At 35.2% G+C, this 14,611-nt stretch overlaps 1 protein-coding gene across 1 annotated transcript in view; it reads right to left on the minus strand.

Moving 5' to 3' along the window:
* Positions 1 to 14,611, minus strand: part of MALRD1 (MAM and LDL receptor class A domain containing 1) — a 234,716-nt gene that overhangs the window by 157,309 nt on the left and 62,796 nt on the right. The window contains exon 18 of the mRNA XM_041489150.1: positions 1,513 to 1,600. Within this exon, the coding sequence (XP_041345084.1) occupies positions 1,513 to 1,600 (88 nt within the window). The remainder of the gene's footprint in view (positions 1 to 1,512; positions 1,601 to 14,611) is intronic.

Here is a 14,611-nt window from a genome sequence, read left to right on the forward strand (position 1 = left end):
GAGTACCATTTTGTCCAGAGCAAGCATCACTGAATAGCCTTTGTTCAGGGCATTCGAATGATGTGTTGGAGCAATAGACTCAAGATTCAAAAGATTCAACATCTTTTATGTTACTTAGGAGAGACTTTACTATCAAGCCCATCTCTCCCTGTCAGTATTTGGTCACTTAAAGTGGAGCTAGGGCAACTGGGCAGTGCTTGACTGTAGTGTGCAGGGACAGGGGAACCCTGCTTTTTCAACCTGATCCAACTGGTGTTAAATATGGTGGAGTAGCCATAGCTGTAGTCCATTTTGCAGGCTAATCCCACAGTCTCTGACTTTTTTTTTTTTTTTTTTAATAATTTTATGGCATGGAGGACATAAAATTGAGACAGGACCCTAGACTGTCTCAAAAATTGCTCTCAATTTTAAAAATATACAGAAACTCATTCCTGTCCACCATTATACTTGACTATTTTCAATTTATCTTTCCACACGCAATAAGGGGTTTTTTTCTTAGTTATAAAATTTGAAACTCTGACCTTCTATGTTTTCCAATTTCTTGTTTAGTTTTAAAATTGTCTTCATAACTAATTTGAAATTATGTATGGATTTTCTGATTAGTTATTTTAAGATTTTATTCCCTGAACATAAGGTTCAATCCATTAACTGAGTATTTACAAAAAGCCTTCATATCCAAAATGTTGTAATAACTGCTTTATCCTGTATAAATATGGTAAAACACTAGATAATTATCTGCAAAATAAATACTATACACATTTGATATTCCTTGTAGAACTAATTATATCTATAAGAAATTTTTGGAGTAGCAGAACAAAATGCATCTACACTAGGGTGTTTTAGAGTAAGTGCTAGGATACTAATATTCAGACACTGTTTTAAATTGTTTGCTGCTCTACAGCCCTTTCATGACTTTAGAGCAACTGTCACACCATATATAACCTTGCAATGCCTGCTGCAGATGACAGCAGCTCCCTTAAAATCTATTCTGTGGTGAGCTTCACATCCTGAGTCTGGTGTCTTGAAGTATATGTATTTTGGGATATAATATTTTACAGTTCTGTAGAGATTGTTCTGCCCTTGGTAACAATGACTTTTGACAACAGGTTGCTCTATCACCTGAACTATTTGTGTGCTGTCACGTGAGAGCAATTGGCACAGTAAATACATTAAGAATTATTAGGGGGAGGTGGAAAGCTGTATCAAACTGAATTGGAGGAATGAAAGTTCAGTTCCTTTACACACAGCTAAGTTTCTTTTACCTTCTAGGAGTCAAGATCTAAAAGAGTACGGAATCTGCACCCTTCTCACTAAGGATCTCTTTTGGACATTACATGCACAGCAGAACCTATTTTGTCCTGATGCCTGGATATGAGAGTCTGAGGAGCAGAGGAACAAATCTGGATTTCCTGACTCACAATTTAACCTGGTTTTTACTTTTCTAATAACAATATTTACAAATGACAGCAACAAATCAGCTCACAGCTTGGAGATGTGCATTCCAACTCTTACCATGGTAAAGAGTACAGCCCAGAAAAGACACATCATCGAGTCCAATGTCTCCGGTGAAACCATCTCCTACGATACCTTTCACCAAAATCTAGGAAAACAAGAATTACAAAAGCAGTTTTCAGTGTATAGTAGAATTCCACTTCTTATTAAATATTTCTTAGTAATTGATAGAGGAGTCATTTGGCATGTTTCTCACTTAAAATGAGATTAAATTTATTCTGGGGGATACAGTCTATTTAATAACAATTTATGAGAGCAACTAATTATTATCAGGTTTCACTGGTGGTCACATTAATCATAGTGAACCATAACAGAATGGTTGGATTCACAATGGTGTAAATTCACTGAAACATCACTGTGATATAAAATGATGGCAAGACATTATCATGAGTGGCATATTATGATTACCTCCTTTGGTACTTATTGGAATAACATTAATCATGCTTAAATATAATACCATTCATGGAAAAAAAATTATAGACTCACACAAATTAAGGTGTGATGAAGGCAATTAGGCAGGTAAGAAATGAGCTAAGGAACCTTTTAAAGAAAAAAATTCTACTGTTTCATCAAACTTGTCAATGCTGTATTTGCTTCATTATTTTCTACTACCAGGGAATAGGAGAAGTTGGTGTTTGTGAAATACTCTCTGGAAGACTGAGAAACCTCCTCTCTTCTGTCTGTCGCTGAGTGATAAATATCTAGCAGGTGATTAGTGAAAGATTTGATAAGAGTATTCTTAGTTTAACTAAATAATAAACCCCTATTTATAAAAATAATAAAGCCTTCTCAAACCACACACTTTGAAAAAAATATGTTTTTGCTGATCCAACAGAGTTCAAAAACTGTTATTTCTTTGCCATTGTTTTAAATCCTTATTTTACATGCTACACACACATTCACTTTCAGAAATGCTGTATAAAATTTCTAATGTATTTTTTTTAGTTTTTTTCTCACTTAAGTAAAAAATTCCTACACATTAGTGAAGGATAAATAGTGGCAAAAATATGATGGTTCTGCTTCAGAGTACTGTTTGTTCTACTATTTTTGTTGCAATTTATTTATAGAGAAAGGTTATATTGAACAAGAACCATTTTTCATATGATATGTATGGAGACCTTTTAAACATTACACTTGAAATTTATTATGCTGTGCCAGGAGGGAAAAATACTTAAATGATGCAAGGAATGGCCTTAACCCTGTAAAAGTAAAAGAATAATATCAGTCTAAATATGTTACCACTGACAAATTTGTTTCTGCTATTTTGAAGTTGCATGTGAATTGTAGATTTATTACTGATGCTGACATCACTAGAGTAAATAAAAATGATTACACTTCATTTATATATTATGTCCATTAAACAAAATAAATGAGTATGCTAGAAGAAGACAGGTAAATGTCCCCTACTATGGATATGCTCCAGATGGGCCATTTTAGCACAAAATATATTTCATGTGAACGACAATAATAAATGACAGCATTGCTTTTTCTTGCTCTCACAGCAGTATGGGATTCTTATTTTTCCCTCAGGATACCTACAAATATTCTTTACAATACTACCCCAGGCTTTTGTGTATTTTAGATTAAAATGGAGAGAATGCTACAGTACTGGTACCAATAGCAATAAAATGGTTAGAAATGGGAAACAGGACAAACCAAAACATCTACTATTTGAAAAGCCATGCAAGAAAACTTACTATTCCAAAATGACAAATTTCCTTCCACTGTAATTTTGGCTGGCAAACACACAGCAATTTAAATATAATTTTCAATTTGTTTTCAAAGTGAATGACTATCTACCTGCAATTAATTGCTTACTAATTTTCTCAAATTTAGAAAAAGAGGCAGCAAGTTTATTTAATTACACAGCTATTTCTAAGATAAACACAAATACCCTCACAACTACACTAATTTTCTATGGGATTGGTTTGTGCACTTGTGGATGTCGCTGCTGAATGTGCAAGGAGCTTCAGTCTCCAAATCCACCTGCGCCCATGTCCCCAGTCCTGACAGACACAGGGGCTGAGGGTATCCTTATATAGCATCTTCCACCAAAGTTTCCTCCAAGAAAGATGCTCTCTTACACCTTAAGCAGGAATATGTTTTTAAAAGAATTAAATATATCCAAAGTTAGAAGTGACAGGACACAGTTCTCTAAGAGGAACTGAATTCAGAATACCCTTATATTGATTATCATTACGGTTGTGTTGTTTAAAATCTCTCCACCCACATTATTTTTTTTACATTTATCTATGCACATGGGAGTGTGATACTTTGAAATACAGCACGAACTCATTAGCAACACAGAAAATGTAATAGTGGCATAGGTGTACACTTAAAACTGAAAATAAGAGTTTAGAGCTTCAGTACAGGGCATGGTCTCTCTGCAGCTGTGGTTAAACTTTGACCACTTGTATTAATTTGCCAGACATAATTCTGCAAATTTCATAAGATACTATAAAGCAACCTCTGGGAAATTCATCTGCTGTGAAATTCATTTCACATCACATTTATTATTTGAATAAGAATAAACAGTTCCCAATTTCATGTTTTCGAGACTTAATGAAATCTATAAAGGTATCAAAAGGTATTTGACATAAAGAAAAGAGAGGAAAAAACCCAGCTCCATGAAAGCAAACTGCATTAGAATGACATTCTGTGTACATAGAAAGAATGTTCCCTTAAGATTTTGAACAGAATAAGATTTTGAAGAGCGGAGCGACATTATGAGAAATTTTAATAGAGGAATTACAATGGATAATATTGTTCTGTACAAATGCTCAATTTTTACAGCAATGCTCATTTCTGTCAATAGCCAATTCCCACTGAAGGTAACCAAAGTAAAATCTTAATTTCTATACAAGCATAGTTTAAGATAGAATGGAATTAATTTCAAAAACTGTGGAATATTAAAAATTCTGAGGGTTTCCAAATGTGTAGGAAATAGTGATATTTGTTCTAATGCATTCAACTTGTAATTTAGACAAACAGTAACTGAAGTTTGTCACAGGAGGTGTCAACAGGGTTATTTAGTGATTTTTATTTCCAGTTAGAGCATGGTAATTTAGATTAGGTTTCCTCCATGATTTCTGGTGAGAAATCGTGTGATTTGGTTTGAACAGGAAAGAACCACACAAATAACTGACAAAACACTTTTCCGTAACAATTTTTTTGTAACTTATTGAAAGCAAAGTCATATCTGCATATCTCTGCAGCAAACTACCCCTATGTTTTAATGCATAGGGATTAATAAAGAAAATTGTATAATAATGTATAATAACTTTTCTTCAAAAAAACAATAAATTTCTTATGAGGTGATGGAACTTTTAATTACAGACAAAGCACAAACCACAGAACGAAGCTTCAAATCTTCCTTTTTGTTAAAATATTTTCATCCAATGTTCATAAGTCTTCACTGTAAATTGATTCTTTCAAGAATGCATGAACATTATAATATATAATAATTTCTCAAGATATACACATTAAAAGGGAAACTTGCCAAGAAAGTTCTTTCTGAAATTCTTTCTGAAAAAGTTTTATTAAAAAAAAAGAGACATTTAGATTTGATTTTGATTTTTTGAGTAGTTATTATTTCATGTCAAATAAGACATTGTACTGCTTTGATGAGTCCAAACAAGGTGATTTATTCCTCCTTGGCTTTGTTTCTCTGTTTCCTCAGCTGCCATCAAAGGAGTAGGCACTGTGGACTTGAGATCATTCCCCCAATCTCTCATTTAAGTGTCCACTAGCTGCATTCTGTTTATGTGGCACTGAAATATTCCTCTGTACCTTCTGCAAAATGGTTTTTCTTAGGAAAAAAAATGTATGCATGAGTTGTCACAGTCTGTTCCAGCTTTCTCTAACCTGGGGGGAATGATTTAGGCAAACAGAGCTGTTATGTGCTGCATGGAACCCTTCTAACCCCAAAAGCAATCACAAGTGGAGACCTGCCATCAACTTCTGGAAAGATTATCAACACTGGGTCACCACATTGTTTAAATCATACCCACTGAAAAGCTCAAGATCACACTGCCCTTCTTCAAACTCATCAGCCCCTTTCTTTATGACCATTTAAAATGCTTTAGAAATTAATGTCTCAAGACTCCAAAAGCTGAAAAAAAGTCCTTTCACACAGGTGTCCAAATGAATTGTTACCAGCATTCTTAAGGTTACACACATCAAATATGAAAAATCTTGTGTCAAATATTTGATGTTTTACAGTGCTTGGTTTTACAAGATACTGGAAAACACTAGTTCTAGTTCAGTAAAGCACTTTATCACACTTCGCTATAAGCTTGTGAACCCTCATGCTGATTTATGATGTTTTTCACAGCATTTCTCTAAAGTGCAGGGATGAATCACATTTCTATCCTGTTTTAGACTATTCAGAGATATTGGTGGTATTAATAACTGCATATTCCCAGAGTCTTTGCATTCCTGTATTAAGATCACAAAACTTCATTCCAGAGAAAAGATCCTGCTGTCATTCTGTGATATTAGCACTGGAAGAATTATTGCAGAAGTACTATATTGTCAGTGCCAAAAATTTTCTGAGATTTCTAGGTTTTTAAAACAACATGTTTAGCCTGTCCATTTGAGAAACATCTATATAGCAATTATAATTATGAAACTATATTTAAACCACCTTAAGTTCATGGTTAGTTTTGACTTAATCTACAAGGATATACAAAGTCTGCTTTCTTTTCTCCTAAACACAGTTTTCCTCAGATTTTATATGGAAATAAGTAAAACAAACAAACAAACAAACAAGAAAACCCCAGGATTCTGGCTGAGTTACTGTATCAAACACCTGGAACTTATGGTCCTGAAAGTGTCCCACATTGACCAGGATGACTTGTTATGACCTATTTCTGTCCCTCCCTTTTGTACAGTAGAGCATACCAAGATATAAGGGGCTGCAGAATGACATCTTCACATCTCTGTCTAGGCAAGTCTGCACTGGGCTGAATGGATAGACTTTTATCTGATCTCTGCAGTGCCTACTGCAAAGGCAATTCTTCCATGCTGAGATAAGGAGCATCCTAAGAGGAGGCACTGACTGCTTTCTTTTCAATGCTTGTAAGTACACTTGTGGTAATAAACAGTCAATTGTCTGTTCAGCAGCAAATGCTAGTGAGCAGAGGGATTGCTATTAGACCTTCTGCCTAAAGATCTGGACCTTTCCTGACCCAAAGGGTTTTTCCTGACTTAGTTATATAGAATTGCTGCTCCTACATCCATGCACATGGCCTTAACCTCCCAAAGTAAGGAAACAATAACATAGAGATATCACCAGAACATGTGGGTTGACATGAAATCCTGTGTTCATTACAGTTAATGAGAGTTTTGACACATACTTCAGTGGGAGTAGATTTCTACATTGTTTCTTAATACTGCTATAAGCATACTCAAAAACCAGAAAGATTGTAAAAATTATTTTTTAAACTCTCTGCTTGATACAAAGCATAGCCCTATGGAAGGAAATTTAATTAAATCTTCAACAAAGCACAGCTTTCCTGTGATCTTCCTGTTATATTTTCAAAGATGGCTTCTAGATCCAGTTAAGCCATGAGACAAAAGTCACTAACATTTTCCTTCTCCTTGAAAAGGTATCCAAGTCTTATTTTCCTGTTCAGCAGTTGCTGATAAGTAATATAGTAATATCAATAGGAAATGTGAAATAGCACTCTTAATTTTCAGGGAAACAAAATTCCTGTCTTACATGATGTCCCTTGAAATGGCCCAACACAGTTTTTCAGTGGGCTGTACATTCTGAAAGATGGTGAAAACTTTTCATTACTTCAGGTATTCCGTATTTAAAACATGGGCAGAACTTGACAGTACAGTAGAGAATAAAAAGGCTATTTTTAATTTATGTGATTTCCTTTGAGCAGCCTGCATGTAAATGGGGACAAAAAAGGTAAAAAGAACTCACCCTGGCCCCCTTGTTCTCTCCCCTCTCAATAAAAAACAAATTGCAAGGAAATGACAGACATGAAATTAAGAATATAATTTTCACTGGAAAAGGTATTATTAAAGGTAGATTAGAAATTCGTATTCCTTGTCCCCTATGTGCACATGTTGTGACTTGATGATATCATGACAAGTTTTCCACAGAATATCAATAAAACAATAGTACAAATAATCAATTATTTCTATTGTTAGAGTGGATTACCTCTTTAGTATTCTGATAGCACTGAACAAAAGGCCTCTATCTTTCCAAAACGCCTGAACTAAGCCAAAAAGTGTTCTCTGAAGGTTTATACAATGTATTTTCCTGATTTCTCATGTAATTTCCTTGTTTCCACAGCTTTCTGTGTTCTGAAATCCATTTATCAAAAATGGCAAAACCATTGTTTAGGAATTACTTTTTTAATAACTCACACTACTTATTTTTCAAATATACAGCATTGTACCACACACACTTTCAGCATGAAAATTCTCTGTATTTCACTTCATAATGTAGGTATTGAATAGTCTTCACTATCAACACAAAGTTCACCACTAACCACAAAGTCTTAAGGTTATTTTTCACCCCTTCCCACAAGTGCCTTGGTTCCCACATTATCCACTTTACGTGTATGCTGTTTCTGACCTAGATTGTGGACTAGTTAGGAAACCTGAGCATGAATTGCCCAAACTAGAGCCTATACAAGCTCTGCATGAAGTATGAACATGAGATGGACATGAGATACGTCATCTTTTGTTCCTGGCCCTCTACAGCCCCTTGAGGCTGGTGGTGAGGATGGGACATGGTGGAGAGCTTAGGACCTACAAGTGCAAGAATTAGAGCTGCCATACCAAAAGACACTGGCACTTCAACAGGAGAGACTTGGACTAATCCACACAATTTGGCCTGACAGAGCAACCTCTGCACAGTTCAGACATCCTGAAACTGTCTCTGCACATCTCACCTGCCAAGACACATTTTAAAAAGGCATGAGTGTTAAATACACATAGGACAACAACAATTTTTTTTGGGTTTGGGTATTTGGTTATTGTTTTTGCTTGATTGATTGGTTGGTTGGTCTTTTTTCCTTTTTTTGTTTAAATAACTTGCAGGATTGTGCAGGCTTTGCCCTGTGCTTAATACAAAAAGTGTGGCCAGCCAGTTAAGGGAGGTGATTCTGCCACTGCCCACCACGGTGAGCCCACACCCTGAGTACTGCACCCAGCTCTGGATTCCTCAGCATAAGAACCACATGGACCTGTAAGAGTAGGTCTAGGGGGGGCCACAAAAACTGGTCAGAGCATTGGAACACCTCTCCTATGAAGATAGTATGAAAGACTTGAATTTAGAGAAAGGAAGGATATGTGGAGACCTTATGGCAGCATTTCAATACTTAAAGCTGGCTCATGAGAAAGATGGAGAGAGACTTTTTTCCCAGACTTATACTGACAGGACAAGATGCAATGATTTTAAATTGAAAGAGAAGAGATTTAGATTAGACTTGAAGAAAGAAGTTTTTTTACAATGATGGTGAGAAGTGTGTGGGTCAGGTTGGATGAGAATTTAAGCAATCTTTTATCTGGTGCAAGATGTCTCTTCCCATTCCAGTGCATTTGGATATTTAAAGGTCCATATTAGCCAATTAAGAAAAACTTGCTCCAGACCCAGCTATATACAAAACTGTATATAGCTATATACAAAAAATATATATATACAGCTATATACAAAACAGGCCTGCCTGAAGATACAGGCTGTACAATGCCACACTGAAAACAAAATGAGAATGATTACTGTAAACAGACCAGAAACCAACAGCACAATGTAAATGTAAAAACCACAGAGTATTGTGCAATATGTAAAGAGGTATCAGGGATGAAAGAAGCCAACATACAGATCAGAAACAAAGAAGAATAGTCAGAAAAAGACCTACTGAGATGCAGCAAATATGTCTAGATATCCATTTATTTGAAGTACTACTGGAGGAGTAAGGTGGAACAAAAGCAAATGGTAACATTTAAAGGACAGGGAAAAAATAAGAAAAAAAGAGAATTCCTGAATACTAATCTCAGCAGATTATTAGGGGAAGTACAAAGGAGAAGAGTAGGAGAAGGAAGATGAGGACTGATAAATTGAAAATTGAAACTGAAGCTGTTTTTTGAGTGGAAATCCATGCTCTCTAAATCTTTGTGTGGAAATTACTAGCAGGGAATGGATCAAAAGCAATAACATAAAAATGATCACAAGTAGGTATTAGACACGTAATAAATGTCTTAGAGAAGTCCTTGATAAGTTCAGAGCTGCTTCAACACCAGATTTTAATGAAAAATATGTATCTGACCAACTAAACATTAACAAACTCCTACTGGTATGTCAAAATACACTGAAATGAGGCCCTGAAGAAGGAAGCAGGTAGACAATCAAATCAAGGCAGAAGGCTAACAACACTTGACAATAATAAACCTGGTTCAATAAGGGCAAAAGTGGCTGCAGAAAATCTGAAATCACAGCTGGAATACCAAAGAGAGTGAGCCTCCCAATGCACCAAAAGCCCTGTGCAGCAGAGTGCGCAGTGGCAAGGCTGTCACAGCTCAGTGCGTGTCTCCATGGATGGCATCACCCACGGCAATGCCACATCCTGGCACACGGTGGTTCCACCCAGACTCTTTGCAGTGTATGGCAGGTGGGAGGTCATAGCCTCGTTATTGTGCTTCTAGCCTTTAACAGACTTTGCTTCTGATAATTTTCTGTGTTACTTATTGGCTTTGTTTGTAGTTTCTTGTATACAAAACATCCACCTGAAATGAGTTGTACAGCAGACCATCCTAAAATATTATTTCTTTCTGCTTGGATTGTGTTATATGATGATTTCATAGAATACCTCCCTTGTGTCTATTCAGAAAAATCATTAATGATCTTTCTCTATGAAGCTTCTCTGTAACACCTGATTAGATGTTTCTCTGCTTCCTTCTGGTTCTCAAGCAACCTTCTTTCTGAAAGGAACACTATTTACCCAAGTGCTTTAGGAAGGGTCAAACATTTCCAATTTTTTTTCCCCCAGTTTAATGTTCCAAAAATAAGGGTAAATACACAATTACTTTGATTTGTTTTCTTTCTTCCTGTGCTTTTCACACTAGGAAATAACAGTTCTCCTTGGGACAATAAAGAGTAATGCATACTCTTCCAGAGAAGTTGCAGGCAAAGAAGTTTGGTTAAGTTTGATCAGCTACATATTCTGGAATACACCAGTATGAGTCCAGAATTTCAGCCTGATGCTTATCAATTAATGACTACAGAAGACTGAAAAATTCATACAAGTAAGTCTACAAAACTGTCGCTGTTACAATCCCTATTGGAATATTCTCTCTGAGGGGCTGTGAAATGCGATACAATATCTAAAATTTGTAATTTCCATACTTCTGATGCTTGTTATGCAGGAAATGGAATCATTCTTACTTAAGGGATATTTTAGCTAACAAAGAAGACTAGTGAGTCATTATCTTGTCTTAAATTGGTAAAAAGGGTATTTAGTTTTCTGTAAGTCTCCCTGCACTATTCATGTATGAAATGCAATTATCACCACTAGAAATTAATGAAAGAAATACATTACATTCTGAACCCTCATAAATTGCCACAGTGGACTCTTGTTTGAAGCAGAACCCCAAACCACTATAAAAATAGTTTTAAAAATGAAATTGCACCAATATTTCCATTTACCGCTAGAATTCAGAGTTTTTCATTAGAGAAATGGCTGGCAGGGTGAGGGTGTTGATCCATCCTCTCTTTCCTCAGAAAAGTAATTGCAAGAAAACAGCAAGAATTGCAAAAATAACTGAAGAGTGATTTTTGTGGTGCCATTTCACTTACTGCAGAGGAGATCATCAAACCCCCAAAGAAGAGCTGCTATCTCATCTCACTGAGGAGAGAAAAGGAAGAATAGAGAAGAAAAAGCAGAACAGCCTATGTGACTGTAACCCAACCAGCTCAGTACCTTAGGTATGACTTTTACCACTTCCTTATCTCTCCTGACAAGATGAATGGCAAGAGCCTGGATGTAAAAGATGTATGCTCACTACATATGTATTTGATATGAAACTGATATGTCAAAGTCATAACAAAAACCATAATAGGAGTACCTGTATATTAAAAAAAAAAAAAATAGCACAACAGATAAAAATAATAGTTGGAAAAAGAATATTGTTTTATATTTGTGTTCACAGAACATAGTGCTATTCTATATTCATAGCAAATGTATCATTCTAATTTTCAATCAATATGCCATTACTTTCTAAGTTAATACTTAATTGATAAAAAATTAAAAATATTATACTGGATATTTTGTTTACTTTTCTGAACCACTTATAAAATTGGAAATTGCCAAATGCATTTTATATCTACTTAATTGCAATGTTATTTTGTATTATTTATTTTCTTCTGATTTTGGTCTTTATTTTTCACACTTAAATGGAGAAACTTTTATATTTGAAAGGACAAGTAAGGTTTTATATATGATATTCAGAATAGTAAAATTTTTAGTAATGAAACCAAATATAGCAGTAATAGTTAAACATGGACTTAAACATTGTACTTGCATTTTTAAATTTCATAAGAGCCAATGAAGAAAATGCAAAACTGACCTTTATAAAATCATCACAAAATGATGATAGACTCCCTAATGTACTACTTACACTTTGCAGTATCAAAGATCTATAACCATCTTTGTTTACAGAGAAAAATGTATAATCTGCATGAGCAAAAAGGGAATAACTGTATTGGGGTAAAGATAATGATTCTTTTTTTAATAATATGTTTTGCAATATTGTAAAGTTGCCCTAGGTCTCTTAAGATACACATGATAGGTGTGTGATTTCTATCACGACAAAAAGGAGACAACATTGCCAAAAGGATTGAGATATGGCATTTTGCCATTTTTCACATATCATCATTCTTTTTCTGTCTCATCAGAAATATTAATCAATAGAGCAAGCTAAGAGAGTAAATTTTTTTAAAATGTTAAAATAGAACCTTTGCACCTTCTTCTGAGCAGAAACTATTACAGATATGATTATTCCAAAGAACATAAAGGAAACACTATTCATCATCAATATGAGTAGGTTACCATGGACAGAATCTTTTTGCTATCTTTTCAAGCATTTATCTAAAGAAAAGACATGTAAGCAAACTCCTCAGGATGAAAATAAATGCAGAACAAGTAAAGAGCCAAGGACACTCGATAGTGGGTTTTTTCACATTGAAACAAGTATCCCGTAGAATTAAAAGGAATCATTTATAAGAAATTCATTTTCAGCTTGAATTTTTTCAATTTAAAGAAAATTGTACAATGTCTTGCAGATAATATCCTTTGCAGAGGAAGAGAAACTCTAGATCAATAAAGCTGCAAAATTTTTATATGCATGTGTATTTGGGACTATTTTTAATACTTGACAGTAGTAGTATTTGACAGAGGTGCTTAATTTTGTCTCAGAAAACTGCATTCCTTTTGTTTAAATAGTTTAGCTCTGAATTTACCTTTTCCACTTCCAGCTACTCCCGTTGTTCTCAATGATGTCACATGTAACACTCAGGTGGAAAACATCCGATAGAACAGCAACAAATGTCACCATGGTTTAATGGCAGCCAGAACAAAGCTTTCTCAACAAAATTAAGATTCTGAGGCTTATTGGGAGTGGGTGTGGGCCAAGAGAGTCTGCTGTTGCTTTTTAGTTTCTGCCAGAGCATTCAATTAAAGGGCCTAGAGTTTCATACCTATAGAGTTCAAAACTTTCAAAAGAGAATCTGACTTTCAAGAGGTTCTCAAATGCATTTCTCTGCTGCTTTGAATTTTTGGCTGACAATTCCTCCTTTTCCTAGGAATTGGTGTATAGGCACAATTGTTTATATACTCCCAAAGCTGGCTTCTCATGCTCAGCAAATAAACTGAAAATGCGAATGGGAGGGATTTATTATTTATAGTGATTATTTCTCTGACTGGGGTCAACAAATGACCTACTTACAAAGGGAGGAAAGAGGAAGAGGACACATCTCAGACGTATGATTATCTCACACATTTAGAAGAGAAAAAGCAAAATGAAGGTCTGACTGACAAAGACTTGGAATATCCTTGCTCCTAAAGTCTAACATTTTCTATTCACTAGGAATCTCTGAAAATCCTGTAAGAGCTGACAAGATGCTTTGGTTAGAGACAGAAAGATATGAAGCCAAGACTTGTATTTTGACCAGAAAATGATTTTAAAATCCTATCTTTATTTAGACTAGTTAGTTTTTAGACTTTCATGAAAAAAAAAGAAATCCATTCTCAAGTGAATCTAAACACTTAATTTGAAGAATTGAGGTGATCTGAAAGACTTTAAGCATGTGGTGTGAAAGCAGTGAAACCCTAAGTTTATGGGGTGTTGGGAACACAGTGTAGTAAATACAGAAGGTACAGCTTTAATACAGTTACACAGCCTGGAGAAAGCCTAAAACCAACTGAGAGGCTGTTCCACAGCCTCGGTAGAGTACAAATCTCAGTAGAAATACTTCAAATATAGTATATTTAAACACTATACACTTAAAAGAAAGTTTGGAAAGAGAAAGAAAGATTGGAAAGCAATCAGCACTTGGCAAGTTAGTAGAAACAGGACACAACTTGCTCTCTCCAAAACTTCTGACTTTTGAAGCGTTGTAGGTTGTGACACAGCAAACTCCATTATAAGTTACAAAATACACAATAATGAGCATCAGATCTTGATCTCTTTCTTCAGAATAATCAAACTTACACCTCATGGCCCTCAAAAATGACTATGAGAAAAACAAAAACAGATCAAAATTATATAAGATCTTTGAAATTCCCTGCAAAGAACTGTGAAAGTACAACAAAAAACCCTACAACGCTAACATGTGGAAAGCATTTCACTTACTGAATAGACCTTCCTAACTCTCTGGAGGTCAAATACAGGACACAGAAGTTTATAGCTCTTCGGATAAACCACTGAACATGGAAGGGGAAGGGGAAGGGGAAAGGGAAGGGGAAGGGGAAGAGGAAGGGGAAGAGGCTTTGATAGCATTATGTTTATATGCCTTTATGTTTTTACAAAAGGTCTTGACAGAAAATGAATGCTCTCCTTCCATGTGCCTCTTTGCATCCACAGT

This window comes from Pyrgilauda ruficollis, unplaced genomic scaffold, assembly GCF_017590135.1.
Source record: "Pyrgilauda ruficollis isolate IOZ18807 unplaced genomic scaffold, ASM1759013v1 scaffold12, whole genome shotgun sequence".
In the NCBI taxonomy this organism is placed as follows: domain Eukaryota; kingdom Metazoa; phylum Chordata; class Aves; order Passeriformes; family Passeridae; genus Pyrgilauda; species Pyrgilauda ruficollis.